The sequence below is a fragment of the Nannobrachium achirus genome, assembly GCF_963921795.1.
Source record: "Nannobrachium achirus genome assembly, chromosome: 1".
Classification (NCBI taxonomy): Eukaryota; Metazoa; Chordata; class Actinopteri; order Myctophiformes; family Myctophidae; genus Nannobrachium; species Nannobrachium achirus.
Window position 1 is genome coordinate 40,788,834 of NC_137810.1, and position 17,583 is coordinate 40,806,416.

Genomic DNA, 17,583 nt, shown 5'->3' on the forward strand with positions numbered 1-17,583 from the left:
GCTGTATTTTGAGGGAAATGAAAGCCATAGATTTCCTTTCTGTTTCAGTTTTTTTCTGCTGTCTGCATCAGAAATTATATTGCTGATAACGTCAATATGTTTGGACATTTGTCATTAAGTAAAAAATTAATTGTTTCTCTGACTGGTTTGAGCAAACATTAATTAGCCTATATTGGTTGTATAATCAAGATTAGGAAAACACATTTTTGGACACGGCTCCTACAGATTTTGCCCTAAAATCGCGCAAAGCGGTACACAATGGCACTTACAGGCCTATGTGTGTATACATGTGACTTGACACTCGCTTTATACTGGATAAATTACCCTGTTTAAATGCACAAGAAAAAGCATGCACCATATCTGTTGATCTGCTGAATAAGGATTTATTTTTTATCACACTATGCACGTAAGACAGTGAATGTGAAAAAGAACAACAGCAAGTCAGCTCATGCACACAATATCTATCAACTTCCTAGTATATTGTACAGCACTAAACAAGTCACAAACAGATACTCCAGCTTTCTTATATTTAAAAAAATATATAGTATATTTAATATACTATATTATATAAGGACATTTTTAAATAATAAGCAGGTTTATAAAGTGCAAGCTAAAAGTGCAAAAAGTGCAAAAAGATTCTGCAATGTAACACATAATTATGTAAAGGTATGACAGAATTTTTACCTCAGTTCCAATTAGACATTCTGCTCTACAGTATGAGCTGCAAGCAGCAGCAGTTGGCCACCAGTAGGTGTTGTACCTGACATCAAGCTCTACATTTCTCATTGAAGAGTAGGGAAACCACTCTCAACTATGATAAAATTGCATTAGGCTAATCGGATTGCCTCTGTTCCTATATTCTTGATCAAACGTGACTGGGATTTTTACAGTGTAACTTTTAACGTTTCAACTGATGAGTGTCAGTTGTTTTTCCTACAGTATGTATAGGCTACTGTATGTTGTTTTATAATGTGTTGTTTTGAGTGGACTCCAGGAGGAAGACTATAGGGATCAGAAGCTATAGGGATCTGAATAAAGAATAAACAAAAGTATAAGTAAGTACAGTATAAAGTAATAAATCAAGTGCTAGTGCAAAAGTCCTAATTCAGATTTAGCCCAACATTTAGCTGATGAAGTGCCACACATGTGGGTCCCACAGTGGAACAGGTTTGGGACCCAGTTTTAGAGCCACGGCATCTTGTCTTATAATGACCTTCAGAATCGCTTTCGCCACGTACACACGCCCTGCTTACAAGCCTCACAGCGGGACTCTTCGTGGGGGCCAACAAGCTGTTTTTTCCTTTTGTACTCCTTCTTTGCCGGCATTTCATCGTAGAACTTGACCCCGATCTTCTCCATCAGGTGATCCAGGATGATGTTGATGTCGGCGGAGGAGAATCGGGCCTCCTCCATCGGGGCTTCGCTGCACTGCTTGCAGCTTTGGCGTAAAGACCTCATCTTGGCGGTGCCCTGGTGGCCTGCCAGGCGCATGCGGAACACCACTATGGCCTGGCCTGAAGTCCAGCTTCTCCTGCACTTTGAACAGCTGAACCTTTTAAGAGAGAAAGAGAGAGAGAGAGAGAAGGCATGATGGATCATTGTTGTTGTTCTTTTAAGCAAACTGTCAGACTGCTAAACCTAGGTCTGTTGCCTGTGCTGAACTGATTTGCATACTATACTGAATGCACATACTGTATTATGTTTCAGGTCTTCCTTTAGGACTTCTAAGCTATATACTGACATGCACATTATTCAATGGTCTACGTGTGATTTAGGACCTCTTTAAATGACATGATACTGATTTTTATATGCTGCTATTTTTTTTTGCTATTTTTTCCATTCTATAATTCTCTTTTTACTCCTTGAACTGCAAATGTTTCACTACACTTTTACTTGTAACTTTGTTGTGACAATAACGTTGATTGATTTACCGTATTGATGATTCTATTGACAATATAGCCTACTATACGACGAGTAAGATAGCCATGAACAACCTGTCAAATAGCTCAACTTTTAATTAAACCTATGCAATCTACAGTACAGTGTAAACCTCAGTGTCATTACAATGCATGTGACACTTACACGCACGCACGCACGCACCGTGCACGCACGCACTCAGGCAACCACACATGAACAGTTACTTACAGAAACACACACATACATACACACACACCAGTTTTCGAATGTATTTTTTTACAGTGTATGTAAAAATACATTTGAAGATACTGTATGCACCACTTCACGGAGTTAAGACAGTAATTACTGACCTTGCGAATGCACCCTTTTGACATTGTTTCCAGCCAAAACTCTGTTTGTTCGGCACCATATCATCATCAAACTCCAAACGCCAAGAGTCACCTGGCTTGAGCTTTGCAGCTTTTGCCTGGAAAATGCGCATCCAATCCCCTGACATGATTGGCAGAGAAATAGAAAAAGTCTTATGTGCATATATGACTTCTCCAGGAGGATGATGTGCTGTCTGTCTGACTGTGCAGTTACTGCATCTTATTATAACCAAATCATCAGGACCTCCTCAGGGCAGGGTCACCGTTGCCAGATTTAGGGAGAGAAATAAGCAACCTCTATGAAAACGATCCCCAAAAAAAGAGCGACTATTAAGCCACATGAGCACTTTAAACCTATACGTTGGCTATTGAAAATAGCTGATCTACTAGCGGATTTGCTATCAAAAAAGCCACTGTACTTTAGAAACAAGACCCCAACCCACAACTACCAATATTTATTTACAAGAAACTTTACAGAAAAAAAAGGCCAAAGTAACCTATAATAAGCATACCTGGCAACACTGGGCAGAGCGTGAGTGGCTGTGTTTTGGGGGAAATGAAACCCATAGATTTCCTTTCTGTTTCAGTTCTTTTCTGCTGTCTGCATCAGAAATTATATTGCTGATAACGTCAATATGATTGGACATTTGTCATTAAGTAAAATATTAATTGTTTCTCTGACTGGTTTGAGCAAACATTAATTAGCCTATATTGGTTGTATAATCAAGATTAGGATTAGTGTTTTAATGCCATTACAATAATTAGCTCTTGATAGTTTTGACTTTCAGGGAAAAAGAAACCTAAACACAGTCCCACTTGTTGCATTGAAATACTGCCATCTGCTGGAACAACTGTATAGCATAAAGAACATCACTACCACCAACAACAAAGCAGCACTGCATGCTATGGTCCATGGGTTGATTGAATACTTTATTAGCAGTTTGCACAGGAAGCAGGACAGTACAGTTCCAATAAAAGGTCTGTACTAGGATGTTTACATTGTGGTCCTTTTTTAGCCTACTCAATTCACAGGTATGTTAGGCAGTTAGCTGTTACTAGGATACTAGCCTGGACGTGAAGGAGTTATAAAGCCTATACACACCGCAATGCAGTCTCACAGTCACAGGCACGCACTAGTGCACGTGAAACGTGAATCCACACTGTGAAACAAACAATGACACAGTGTTAGATGTGCGGGCAACGGTGTGCTTCTACTCCAGTATATCAGAGGCAAATATTGAACTTTTACTCCACTACAATTGTAGTAACTAAAGTTAGTTTAAGAAACAGGAGATGTTGATATGTATCCTGTGTTTCTTAAACTAACTTTAGTTACTATAATTTGCTTTACTATATTGTTATCGGTTACTTTGTAGATATTTATATTACAAAACATACAAAATAATCCACAACCCTATATCCACAACTTTCCAACATCCCATCGTGCATTGCGCAGAAGGCGAGCACCATTTCCGCGACGTGAGCTTGTATGTCTGCTGTTAACCGGAAGGGTCCCGCAGATAATGCAACAGTAAAGTCTTGCGGAAACAGGTGGATATATTTTGGCCATTTGAAAATCTAATCTACAAGCTCACAATGCGTCAACGTATTGTTTTGCATTTTCAAAAGAAGCATTCTGCTAAATTAATGAGTATACAGACCTATACATTCTGATACCAATGCTTCTGTAATCTGTACTTTTACTACATTCCAGACTTTTGCTTTTAACAGCTATTTCTATAGCCTACTGCAAGTAAAACATTTGAGTATTAAACAATTTGTATTTACAGTATGTACATGTTTCTGTCTTGCTCGAAAGTATCCAATACATAAAATATGTCAAAAGGGCGCCTTGCCCGAAACAGTTAGTTAGATAGAGTATGTGTGTGACATAATCGTACTTGGAAGTTATATACGAGAAGTTATATCCGAGAACGCCGAGTGCAAAAAACAGAGTCAGAAGGAGTTATAAGGAGTCAGTAGGAGTCATGGAGTCAGCAGGACTTATGAGTCAGCAGGAGTCATGAGGAGTCAGTAAGAGTGAGGAGGAGTTTCCCAAAGAGCGCTTCGAAACTCCAACGCTTCATGCTGCTTTATGTTTTGCCACTCATAGATGAGTGGCATATATGATACATACCCCTGTTGTTGAATGTAGTGAGTTGTGACAGACAGGGTACAGTAAGTAAACCAGTAAGACTCCCTAATCGGGAGATAAGTGACCGTCAGGTCGCATGTATACACAAATTGGCCTTAGCATCCTCATGGTGGCGCTAGAAGAGGGGAATGTGAGAAATCAGGGGCAGGTTGTGGTTTGCCAGCCAAGGAGTGTGTGTGCAAAGTTTGTCATGGATAGGGGCAACGGTGCCGGAGATAGGGCCAAAAGTGTGATGTGACGTGACGGACAGACGGAGGGACTGACAGACAGCCGGTGGAAGTTTTCATGGTAACTTGCGACCTGACAGTCGCAACTTGAACATCTTTAATAGTTTCAAAACAATGCAAAATTACCATATTATAGACCACATTCAGCCACTAGATGTCACCCTTCACCCCCCCTCTCTCCACACTACACCTGATCTTCTCACAAGAGAGTTTGGGCCCTATATTCGTCCATGCTAAACCCTAAGCCCCTAAACTTCTTTGTTTTGTTTTTTTACTATTTTAAAAAATATTTTAAAATACTCCAAAAATTGCCATTCATTACTGTAGATATTCCAGTTATTATAATAATATAAATGTATTAAGCATCTATCAAAACAAGGGTACACAAATGCCAGGACTCCCAGTCCTGGTAAAATAGATCCTGCATCTCAATGGGAAAATAAAATAAAACTACCTTGACTGAGGAGGTTGTTTAGAGGATTTTATTGTTTACTTCAGTATAGCTACTATAATATTGAAATACTGTATTGGCATCAAAATATACATACAATTCCAAAGTAAAATAACAAATATTTTTTTTAAATGTGTCAAATGTTTTAGAAAATAGCAGATCTACCACCTGGCCGGATTCGAAATGTATACTTGATTAAAAGTACACAAGTATTGGTATCAAAATGTACTTAAAGTACGTAAAAGTACTCATTATGCAGAATTTCAAGTTTTCAAATGATACAAAAACCTTTGCAAATAGACCTACAAGCTCGCAATGCGTCACATGTAGATCAGCTATTTTCAAACTGACAAAATGTTTAGAGTTGAGTGGTTGATGTATTTTTTGTAATAATAATACATATCTAAAAAGTAATAACTAGTAACTAAAGTTTTCAAATACCGGTAAATGTAGTGGAGTAAAAAGTATAATATTTAGATCCGAGATGCAGTGGAGTAAAAGTATTGGAAATTGGAAATACTCAAGTAAAGTACAAATTCCTCAAAATGGTACTTAAGTCAACACATAATACAAACATGTGACCTTCCAATCCACATTCTCCTCTATAGTGAGTTTTGTTGGGTTTTCTCGAACGCCTCTCTGTGTGTGCTGGCGACGGATTGCTTCATCTTCAACTTTTGCTCTGCTTTTTGTTTCTGCACCTCTTGAAAGACCTTGATGCAAAGAGCCTTTTTGGCCAGCCAGCGGCGGGTGATGCGTCTGTAATACTCTGGAGGGAAGGTGTAGGTGATGCCCAGCTTTTGGCACACATTCTCAAAGGCATCGTAGTTAACCAACCTAAGGTTCTTCAAAAACCTCTTCCTGCGATCGATGGCCATGAGCATACGTCTCTTATTCGCCATGTCCTTTTCATGCTTTTGTAAGTGCTCTTGATAGTTTCTGATCCTTGCAGTCAAAATGGCCACCTTCACTTGCAGAGAGTTGCGGTCACTTTCATCCACCTGGACTTTTGCAATAAGCTGCTCCCTTTTCAGTTGGAGTTTCTCGCTATGGCTTGCCAATTCCAAATTAAGCAGCCTTTGGACAACGTCATCGGTCGTTTGAGCGAGGGGAACAGCTGCATATTCCTTCTTCAACATGGTTGGGGGTAGATCACTGAGCTGGCTCTCTGGAACTTGCTTCTTCTTCCTTGCAGGTCGGGCATAACGTCTCACTGGCTGAATGGGAAAGCTCCCAGAAGCAGAGCTGTCTTCATGCCTCGGTATCAATGCTGAGGTGCATGATGTCCCCATCAGTCTGCTCATTAAAACACTGCTCTCTCGCAAAGCCACAGACGACGATTTCAGAGCGCTTCGTAAAGCCGTGCCTGCCATGATTTCAAGAATTGCAGCGATCAAAATATATCAGGCTATATCACTTGTGATTGTCGGATGGGGGACAAAGCCAAGCCCTTCGTTGATCAACTCGTTGGTCTGCTCGTCGTACCTCAGTGGCATTTTGGACAGTGGACATGCTAGAAGCTCAAGCAAAGTGTCAAACTGGTGTTGCGATTTGGCCTTCACATCAGGCACACATTTCAAGGATTGTTGAACACAAGCCCCTACTGAGCCCAGCAGTATGCCTATGTCATCATGCTCATGTCACCATGAATGAGCCATCGCCATATAAGGAGTTTCCAATGCAGCTACGCCCAAACATGGAGTGTGTTATCTAACCTTAATGTGTTGTCATAGCATCATATTCTTTCTTTCAGTCAATGAAGATGTGGGCTGTACTCTCCACTCTGTTTCCTGTAGTCGAGTGCTCCCTTTAGGGCTGCTTGAGCAGCTTGCAGGTGGTGAAAGAATCAGCATTCTTGGTGACGTCACCATCAACAGCCAATCAGGGACCAGCATTCTTGGTGTCATCACTATCAACAAGTGCGACCCAATATAAATAACAGGGTGCGCTCTGCTGGCGCACAAGTAGCCCATTGCAGTTTAGTTCACGCTGCAAAGGTACAGTTGTAAAATGACGCTCTCTCAAGCTGCACGCCTACTGATTCAGAGCAGTTGTTCCAGACATCAGACAACTTGCAGAACCTTTGCGACTGTGGTGCAAAAACAATCAGTAGCAGCAGCAGCAGCAGCACACACATGTCTAGGAGTTAGACATAGGTTGTACTCTAGTGGTCCTACTGGAGGAGGATGCTGCTCGGCTCTGGTGTACAGGAGCCATGGGGACCCTTCTCAAGTTGTACAGCTGGAGAATATGGACCTGCCCTCCATTGGTGCAAAAGATGTTTTTGTCAAAATTCTGGCAGCCCCAATTAACCCTTCAGATATCAACATGATTCAAGGCACCTATGCCATCCTCCCTGACTTCCCAGCAGTGGGGGGTAATGAGGGCGTGGCTGAGGTTGTGGAACTGGGAAGCCAGGTGAAATCTCTCAAAGTGGGAGACTGGATTATTCCCAAAGATGCTGGGCTAGGGACCTGGAGGACAGCAGCAGTGCTGGCAGAGGAAGATGTCGTCTCACTGCCAAATGACATTCCCTTGTTGTGTGCTGCCACACTGGGGGTCAACCCCTGCACTGCCTTCAGGATGCTGGCTGACTTTAAGGACCTCAAGCCAGGTGACACAGTGATCCAAAATGCAGCCAACAGTGGAGTAGGTCAGGCTGTTATACAGATTGCCGCAGCGAGGGGAATCACTACCATCAACGTTGTACGAGACAGGCCAGAGTTCACGCAGCTTAGTGACAGGCTGAAGGCCATGGGGGCCAGCCATGTCATCAAGGAGGAGACACTAAGGCGGCCTGAGATGAAAGAACTATTCAAGACGTGTCCAAGACCCACGCTGGCACTAAACGGTGTAGGGGGCAAGAGTGCCACAGAACTCCTCCGTCATCTACAGGTTGGAGGTTGCATGGTGACCTACGGGGGCATGGCTAAACAGCCTGTCACTGTACCTGTGAGTGATCTCATTTTTAAGGATGTGGAAGTGTGCGGCTTCTGGGTCACACAGTGGAAGAAGGATCACTCAAATGAAGGGGCCTTCAGAGGCATGCTGCAGGAGCTGTGCTCCCTGGTGCGCCAGGGGAAGCTGACGGCACCAGGCTGTACTGAGGTCAGTCTGCAGGACTACCGCACAGCCCTGGATGCTGCCATGCAGCCTTACATCTCATCCAAACAGGTCCTGGTCATGTGATCCTGTTTCAGAGAACAAAAAAACTGCACTGTCAAAATTCATCCCAGCGTGTGAACAACCAACATAATGTGTTCTGTAGCAGGCGCAAAGTACACAATCTGTTTCAGTGACACTTGAGTTGGTGTAAGGTTAACGGCAGTGATAAATAGGAATAATCTAGCAGCTATATGATAATAAAATCGTAATTGGCAGGCGGTCTTGTTACTGTATATTGATTACAGGTGGAGTCTCTAGTAGAAGACTCAGCGCCAACGGAAACTTCACCAGTCATATAATTATTGTCTGAGGAATGCAACAAAAACACCAAACCTCGGGCAACAATGATGTGGCAATACTTTGTGTGCATGCATGGGTATGTACACATACCCACGTAGCCTTTATTTGCCCTGGGTTGAGTTTGATTTATTGAATTGTTTTCACTTTCATGCATCATTCAATTGAGGTATTAAAAAGACAATCGAGGGCCTGGGCGTCTGGCGCAGCGGTCCAATCACCTATGCTCAAGTGTAGCCTATAGGTTCGAGTCCCGGTCCTGACGGCCTTTGCTGCATGTCACTCAGTGGTGGACAGTACATTTACTTGAGTACTGTACTTAAGTACAGATTCTGAGGATTTGTACTTTACTTTAGAGTGTTAGATTCATTTGATACTCTTACTCGAGTGCATTTCCCAGACATATAACTTTACTCTTACTCAAGTAAATTTCTAGGAAGGCTGAAAGGAGTAATTTTCAGCCAGCCAACCTAAAGGTAACAATTGTACCCATACACAGATGGGGGAGACAGACAGACACAGACAGAGAGACAGACGGAGACAGAGTTTGTTGTGGTCAGATATTGTTGTGGTACTGTACTGGACTGGTATACAGTAGGCCTTTGTTCTTCCTGTGGAGTCAAGTGATTTCAACAAAACATTTTGACTGAGCTGCTTTACAGTACTTGTAGTGGAGTACGTTTTCTTTCTTTTGTTTTCCTTCTTTTATTTGCATTTTTATTCCACAATTTTGTAACCCATTTTTCACCCAGTGCCAATTGCCTAAGCTGTAATCCTGGGCGGTGCTCTCCCTTTGCCAACCTGGGGAGAGCCCCCAACTGAGCTCATGCCTCCTTCAGTGCATGAGGAGTGAGCAGGCCGCTTCTTATCACCTATGGAGGGAGCTTACCTGGTTGGACGTAGCTCGTGGAAGGAACACGTTATTCCAATCAGTTCCTTTCCCTTCCATCAGGCGCCCCGGCTGGCCAGGGGGAGGCACTATAGAGACCAGATTACTGCATGTTTTTTGTGAGGGTACCTACCCTAGGGGACAGGGGGAGAATATGCAAACTGTAGTGGAGTACATTTTGACCAAGAGTATCTGTACTCTTACTCAAGTGGGGTCGAGTACTCTGTGTTCTCTCCCCAAGTTCCTACTGTCTATCTATCAATAAAGGCATAAAAAAGATAATTAAACTCAGTAATGTCATCAACCTATTTCCTCTACAATCCCCCCTACACAATTCGACAGATACTGACAAACATTATAATAAAGACAGAATGCACAATTTAGAACAAAACTAACATACCTCACAATCTTTATCATAACAAGCCTAAACTAAATAAAGTAGGAGCTATGGTATGCTCTTTGCCTCTTTCCATTTAAAATGTTGTTGTTTTAAAATGTTAATGTTTAATGTTTAATGTTTATTTGATTTTTATGCTTTCTCTTGATGTGTAATATCTTATGTAAAGCACTTTAAATGGCCGTTGTTGAAGTGTGCTATACAAATGAACATGCCTCGCCTTGCTTTTTCTGTCAGCCTCTAGTTAAATTACCCCTCCATGTGACATTCAAATATGTATTGCCCTTATTCAGGGAAGACCATTGACCATTGAAAAAAAAGAAAGAAAAGAAAATATATACCATTTGAAATAAAGTGCAATATAGTGAACAATGATAATTCAGACACATAAGGGATATATGCAAAGCAGGTGCAGTCCGTTTTTTTTATTGTTATTGGCACACATGCATTGAGCTTGAGAAACACATTTTGAATTAAAAAAATAAATACATCAAAATACAGTTTTCTCTTGCTTAAGGTTTGTTTTATTTCAATTACACTACCCATGGTGCCTTGAATTAATGGATATTCTTTTCTTTTTTTCTTCTTCTTCTTATGCACAGAAACAAATCCACCCACTTTTTTTTCTTTAACCTGTGATGTGACAATCAAGCCGATTCTGATTCACAGGTCTGGTAAACTATTCAGCTTTCAGAGCCCCTTGAAGCATGGCAGTTTCCCAACTTTGTGGATGTAGAGCAAAGGGTGAACAATCCCTGACATCCTGACTAATATATGGTTATTATACAGATTGCTGACTGTTCAAAGGACAGGGTTACTTGAAGACAGGATGAGATCTGGTTCGACCAGCTAAACCATGTTTGGCTTGTCTTCATGACATGTTAAATGCTTCTCACAGAAACAGTTTAAAATGCCAGTGGTTTACTGGAACAAGGTAACTTGAGAGCCAAAACAGATAAGTACATGATGAGTGATGAATGAATTAGGGCATGACAGGATAGTTTAATGCAGGGGTCTTCAACAGGGGGTCCGGGACCCCTAAGGTGTCCTCAGAGTTACTACAGGGGGTCCTCCAAATCTTTGTGTGATAGAAACCTTTTTCCTCCTTTTTTATATTAGCCACTTGAACCATAGCGTCCATATTCGGAGAACTTTAGCCAAAAATAGCAGATCTATAAGCTCACAACGCCTTGCGCTGCGAGGCGTTGTTTACTTAAAAACACTGCGCTTCACAGTTGAGAAATAACATAATACCGCACATACTCTGAGTCATGCCTGGTCCTATATCGACTCAGGTCATACCCAGAGTCATTCATACATAATAAAAAAGTAATAAAACCAGCCTGTAATATCTCTTCCAGGAAACGCAGAATTTAGGCCGTAAATAAAAAACAATCACAAAATGTCATGGCAAATATGCCTTTAAGATCTATAGAGACTCCGATTAATGGTCCTCATGTTCATTTGCTTAGCTAAAAATCAAGGTCAGAGGTCCCAGGCTTGCAGATGTGATGAGTTGAGGCAGCCGCTGCCATCGTGGACATCTCCCACACCCGCGCCGGCGTCCACCGTCGCGGTGGCCTCCTACGTTGCGGCGGCCATCATCGCTGTAGTTGTGTGGACCGTTGTCCTCCTCCCTCGGCCATCGAGGCGCACATTGTCACAACACTGAATCTTCTGCTCCTCAAAAAAATCTTTCCTCCCTCGAACGCAAAAAAGAAAAAAAAAGAAAAACACTCACAGCTCACCTATTGTCCCGTGGTGAAATGACCGTACAGTAATTACAAAATATGTGAATATGGATTCATAGGATGAAACACTCGACAATTTGTTCATTCCAACAAAGCAATGCAAAGAGTACTGATCATATCATGTGCATCTGCAATGCACAGATGATATTTGAAACCTGTATGTGCAGGGTTTAAAAACTAATTAAAATGCCACCCTGCTGCACTGACATGTGAATGACATGTGAATAAGGATGCATATTACAGTAATCTGAGATCAGGTTCTACCAGCTAAACCATGTGTTTGGTTATAGAAAGACACACACTGCAAGCTACACTTGATATGATTTGATTTGCTTTATTAAACGTAATAATGCCATGTTAAATGCTTCTCATGGAAACGTCAAGGATAAAATGTCAGCAAAATACTGGCACAGGGAAATGTGGGAGACAAAAACAAGATACGGTAAGTAGGCTTACATGATGAGTGATTAATGAAGGCAAGAGAGGATTTTAATTGAATGCAGTGTCACAATAGTTTGATGCGAAACTGTGATCGGAGGTGAGCAAACGTTTAGGTTGGGGGTGATCCCAGGCTGGTTCCATGGTGATTGTAGTTGGATGGAGGGTTTCCATGGTATTATAGATTCAAGATTCAATACATGTATTGCCATGTCAACATAGTTGATAGGAATTTGTCTTGGTTCACTCTGAGACATAAAACAAGGACAGCGCAGCAGCACACTATATCGTCACTGTCGGGCAGAAACCTTGTATCTTCAAGTTTCAAATTAGTTTTTCCGTAAAGCCTTGCTTCAGCAGTTCTACAGCACTTTGAAACAATTTGAAAGACTCTCTCTCAACTGATGACGTCCCGTTCTGCCCTCCTTTGTCTTGGCAGCTCCTTCTGAACAGATGACATGCCTTCTGTCATCTGGAATGAACACAACAATGAGCTCAGTTAGAACTACCGGTATGTCTGGTACAGTATGTCATTATATGATAAACATTCACTATGAGGACACAAACTACTGTCTACTGTAAAACCTATCAATCTCTGTCTGTCCCTCCCTCCCTCCCTCCCTCCCTCCCGCACGCACGCACGCGCGCGCGCGCACGCACGCACGCGCGCGCGGCACACACACACACACACACACACACACACACACACACACACACACACACACACACACACACACACACACATTCCCAGAAGCAAACTATTTCCTGGTGTCTACAGGTATAAATTAGAGTGTTGGTGGCTTTCTGCCTAAAGAGGAGGCGACATCAGCATGGTGACTGTGGTTTTACTTCTGGTCCTTCTGATCCGTAAGAAAATCAATTATTATTATTATGTTTTTAGATTATATGAACCATAAAATTATACATTAAAGGAATAGTTCACCCCAAAATGACTTATTTTATATTGATTACCTATCCCATGGAGACTTGAGTTCAATAATATATATATTTTTTGTTTTTGCCAATAATTTGATTATAATAAATGTACCCCCATTGATCGATTATTTTTTAACTCACGTCTCCATGGGGTGAGTAATAGATATACTAAAAGACATTTTGGGGGTGAAATATTCCTTTAAGCATTTTGGGATGCTTCCATTAAAATGTAATGAGAATAATTTGTGAACGCATACATTTTTCATAGACAAGTTAGAAATTAAACGTTAACTTTAAACTGGGGTGACAGTGGGTCAGGAGGTAGAGCAGACACTTGGGAACATTCCTGGTTCGATCCCCGCTAGTGTCGAAGTGTCCTTGAGCACGACACTGAACACTGGTGGTGTGTGTGTTGGTGATGCGCAGGTTTTTTATGACCCGCGGGTCCCGCACATATTAATGATCTGACTCGGCCCAGCCTGCCCTGCACCACCGCATCAATTTTCAGAACCCGCCCGCAACCCGCCGTCATTTGAATGTGGCCTTTGTTTCCGTCCATCACGGAAAGGCAGCCAATCCCAGCGGTGCAAAAACAGAATGGCATCATTGGAGGCTACAACAGTCATTTCAGTGATTTAGAGCACATTACATACTGCAGTGTAACAGAGCCATATAAATATCTTTTGAATATTTAAAAGCAATGAATCCGTTACATCAGGGATACTCAAAATAACTGAACACGTGCGCCACATTACAAAAGGGGCAAGGATCCAGGGGCCAGTTGATAAAATGACAACATTAATGATACTTGATAACTTTCATTTGCACTCTGTTTGGCTCTGACTCTGTTTTCTGGCAAATTAAACATAGTGGTATTGAATTTGCATGAGATGGTAAAATGAAAGCGAAAGTGTCCATCCATTTTGGGTTAAAGTGCAGGTTCTCTGCGGGAGAGTGTTTACTGCAGGTCTTTCAGTCCGAGTGTATCAAAGGGTCCCTAACCTCAGTAAAACTATGCCTAAAACTAACCCTAACCCTAACCCTAACCCGACCCGGTGCGCATTTCCGAACGCAGCCTTTCACTCGGACTGAAAGACCTGCAGAAAACACTCTCCCGGTTCTCTGCATCAACTTTTGGGTGCTTAATGCTGAGGCTCATCTTTGCTGCTGGCTGCTGCTCTGAAAGAGTTCACACAGTTTTCCCTTCCTGGCTGAATATTCAAGTAATATCTATACTATAATTTTGCGAATGTCTGTCTGAGTGAGTGAGTGAGTGTCTGTCTGTCTGTCTGTCTGTCTGAAACAGCGTTTCTCCTCAGTGGCTGGAGCAATTGATCTGAAATCGCATCACCATTAGCATATGAACACACCTGACATAACTGTGAAGCCTGTTTGTCACTTTCACAAATCGTATGCTGTATATTAGCATTTTTATGGTGTATCTACTATCTATTCTGCATCTAGCTTGAGGCATATCTATTCTGCATCTAGCATGAGGCAACATGTTTAACCAGCTCTCTGTGTGTGTGTGTGTGTGTGTGTGTGTGTGTGTGTGTGTGTGTGTGTGTGTGTGTGTGTGTGTGTGTGTGTGTGTGTGTGTGTGTGCAGGCAGGCGGGTGTGTGCGCAGGCGGGCGGGCGGGTGGGAGGGCGGACTGGGGGGGGGGGGGGGGTTGCCATTAAACGAAACGGGTATTTCTTACATTGATGCTCCTACATATTATCATGCAAGCACCAGTTAAAGTTACTTTCCATCCCTCATATACTGTATGCACAGTGCACATCCCATAACCCACACACTGCACATCATTTTGGAGCTCATATCTTTGAACGGGTAAGGGCTAGTTAATGTAATTAGGCTAAACATAAGATAATAACTTCATTCTGTCTAAGAAGAATATATATCTTTTATTGAATAATTGATTGATGGGCCAGTGGGCCAGTCCAAATTATGCCATGGGCCAGAAGTGGCCCGCGGGCCTGAGTTTGAGTATCACTGAACTACATGACGGCAGTCTGCGTATTTTAACTGAAAACGAGCACAACGCTAATGTATCAAAGATGTTGCAGATCCAGTAGCTTAGTCACTGGTGCAAGACAAAATAAATAAAATACCTAAATGTAGATTTGCACCGTCAACATTTTATCAAAGCAACAGCTCTATGCTGACGCTGCCGCAGCACTACTATAGCCAGCATGAGATAATTAACTAGTCCACTCACCTAACGCTGCAGATGTTCAACGAGTTTAACGCATTTCCAAACGGAGTACATTGTTTAAAGCTATAATGTGTAAGTTGCTCAACTAGTGGTCTGTAGCAGTATAGCAAACCGCGGTCACGTCTGCTTTTTTCGTCCGTTTTTCGTGTCTGTCTCGCCTCGCCGAGACGCATCCATAGAGGTCTCTCGTGTCCCTCTACGAGCAGCGGTTGGGGAGTTACATGCTAGACGCAAGATGCACTGTGATTGGCCGGTAGTGTATCATGTGTGTATGATCCGCAATGTGATTGGCCAACGTATACACAACGTATACGGATGATGCAGATGACGTCATTTTTCCACGAAATCCGGACCCCGGCAAGGATCATAGAAAACATATAAAGAGAAGGCTTTAGAAGCTGAAAATAACGGAGTGGGTGTTCTAAAACTTTAGCAATTTAACAGTTAGGCCAATTTTAAGATTTGTTTTATAAAAAAAGTTACATGGTATAACTTTAAGTCACAGGAGCATGGTTTTCAGTGTGTTCAGTACCTGAACGCAAATGAACGCTTGTTCATTAGCTCGTTCATATTGTGGGCAAGCGCGAACTGAACACACTGTATTTCCTCTTGATGAACGTTATTGTTGAACACGTTCATTCTGGCATTCGTGAACGGCGCTCATCGGCTCGTTCACGCGGGAACCCGGTCGCCCATCGTCTCGTCTTTTTTTGCATTCACTTTGAAGCGCTGTGTGCATTGCCTTCTCGTTACGTCTCCCAAGTAAAACCTACTTATACTTTGTCATATGTTTACTTACAGTGATACAATATTATGTTTTTTGACATCCAGCAGGCACGTGCACACATAGACATCAAAGGGGGCTTGAGCCCCTGCCTTTTAAAAAGTGCCCTCTCCAGACCTTGAATGCAGTTTTTACTATCGGGAAAGAAATCCAAATGCCCTCTTTCCATGCCATACCTGAAGGCATAGATAGCAGCATTCAAGATAATTGCCTTGTCCAAACTCTTTGTGAGCTTGGAGGTCAGCTATTTTCGATATTTTCACCAAAAGGCCCTTTGAGAAATTAACATTCTCTGCACGTCCCTGTCCAGCATCATCCAGCTTTGGACGTCCACCTGTCCCAGTGACCAGTGGAGTGGCTGGCCTGCATGCAGCCTCCTCCAGAGGACTCATGACCCCGGTCACTGAGCCTAGGACACGGCTGTCCCCCAGCGAGCAAACATCAAGGGGAAAAACATCCATGCATCCGGACGGTAGGTAATAAAATATGAAAAGAAAAAAGAAGGGTTTTACATGTGATGTACATGAATGCGATACATATTTTTAAAGTGTTTTTAATCATAAAATTAATATTGGTAATTGAGGATTGAAGTAATTATTTGAGGTATAGGAGCAGGGCATCAACCAGAGCAGACACCTATTTACATTTTATTATTACCAGAAAGACATTGAGGCGTTACTCACGGACAAGATACGCACAAGATGTGACGGTTTTCATAGTTAACTGTGCCCTAATTGCAAATAATTGCGTCACAAATATTATTGTTCTTATTGGTATTGCTATTATTATCATTATTATTATTATGTCTTCTTTCAGGTATTAGGAGCAGGTTATCGAGCAGACAGGACATCTATTCACATATTTCGGAAGTAAACAGAAACGTGAAAGGTCTGACTGAAGGTGACATAATGACGTCTCGCAATGCCAGGCCTTGCATTTCATGCAAATGGACGAAAAGGGACGACATGGTTGAGGTAAATATGAACTATATTTAATATGAACAGCATACAGCAGTGGTTCCCAAACTTTTCAGGTCGAGACCCAAAAGAGAGATTAGCAATTAGTGAAAACAGCAGATCTACAAGCACACAACGCGTCGCTTCGCGCCACGTTGCGAGCTTGTAGATCGGCTATTTTCACTACTTCTTAATTATAATTATATAATTATAATTCTTTTTAATTTATGGAATTTCTTACATTTGTTTGTTTCTTTATTTTAAAATGTAACAAATAAAATGTTATGGATTTTTCTGTTCTCTTCTGGAGGTGCCGTATGTCTTGGACAGTTCCTACCCCAGCGATAATGTACGCATGATATATGATGCCATGGAAACCTTCCATAACAAGACGTGCATCCGCTTTGTTCCTCGAGTCAGCCAGTTGCACTACCTGAACATCATCAACTCAGACGGATGCGTGTCATACGTGGGGAGAGTAGGCGGTAAACAGGACTTGTCTCTCCGGCACTCTGACTTACGCACCTGCTTCGTGAACGGCGTCATTCAGCACGAACTGCTTCACGCGCTGGGCTTCTACCACGAGCAGTCCCGGAGCGACCGCGACGATTACGTCAGGATCAACTTAGAAAACA

At 42.2% G+C, this 17,583-nt stretch overlaps 2 protein-coding genes across 2 annotated transcripts; one reads left to right on the forward strand and one right to left on the reverse strand.

The window, feature by feature from the left end:
- Positions 1-5,720: 5,720 nt before the first annotated feature.
- Positions 5,721-6,491, reverse strand: LOC308287903 (small ribosomal subunit protein uS15m-like; the record flags this gene model as incomplete). The annotated part of the gene is made up of 1 exon (XM_080729233.1): positions 5,721-6,491. One exon carries the CDS (start codon positions 6,489-6,491, stop codon positions 5,721-5,723), a length of 771 nt encoding a protein of 256 aa, XP_080585359.1.
- A 637-nt stretch (positions 6,492-7,128) lies between these two features.
- LOC308287911 (enoyl-[acyl-carrier-protein] reductase, mitochondrial-like) lies at positions 7,129-8,307 on the forward strand (the record flags this gene model as incomplete). Its single annotated transcript, XM_080729243.1, has 1 exon — positions 7,129-8,307. The coding sequence occupies one exon, from the start codon at positions 7,129-7,131 to the stop codon at positions 8,305-8,307; it is 1,179 nt and encodes a 392-aa protein (XP_080585369.1).
- Positions 8,308-17,583: the final 9,276 nt, after the last annotated feature.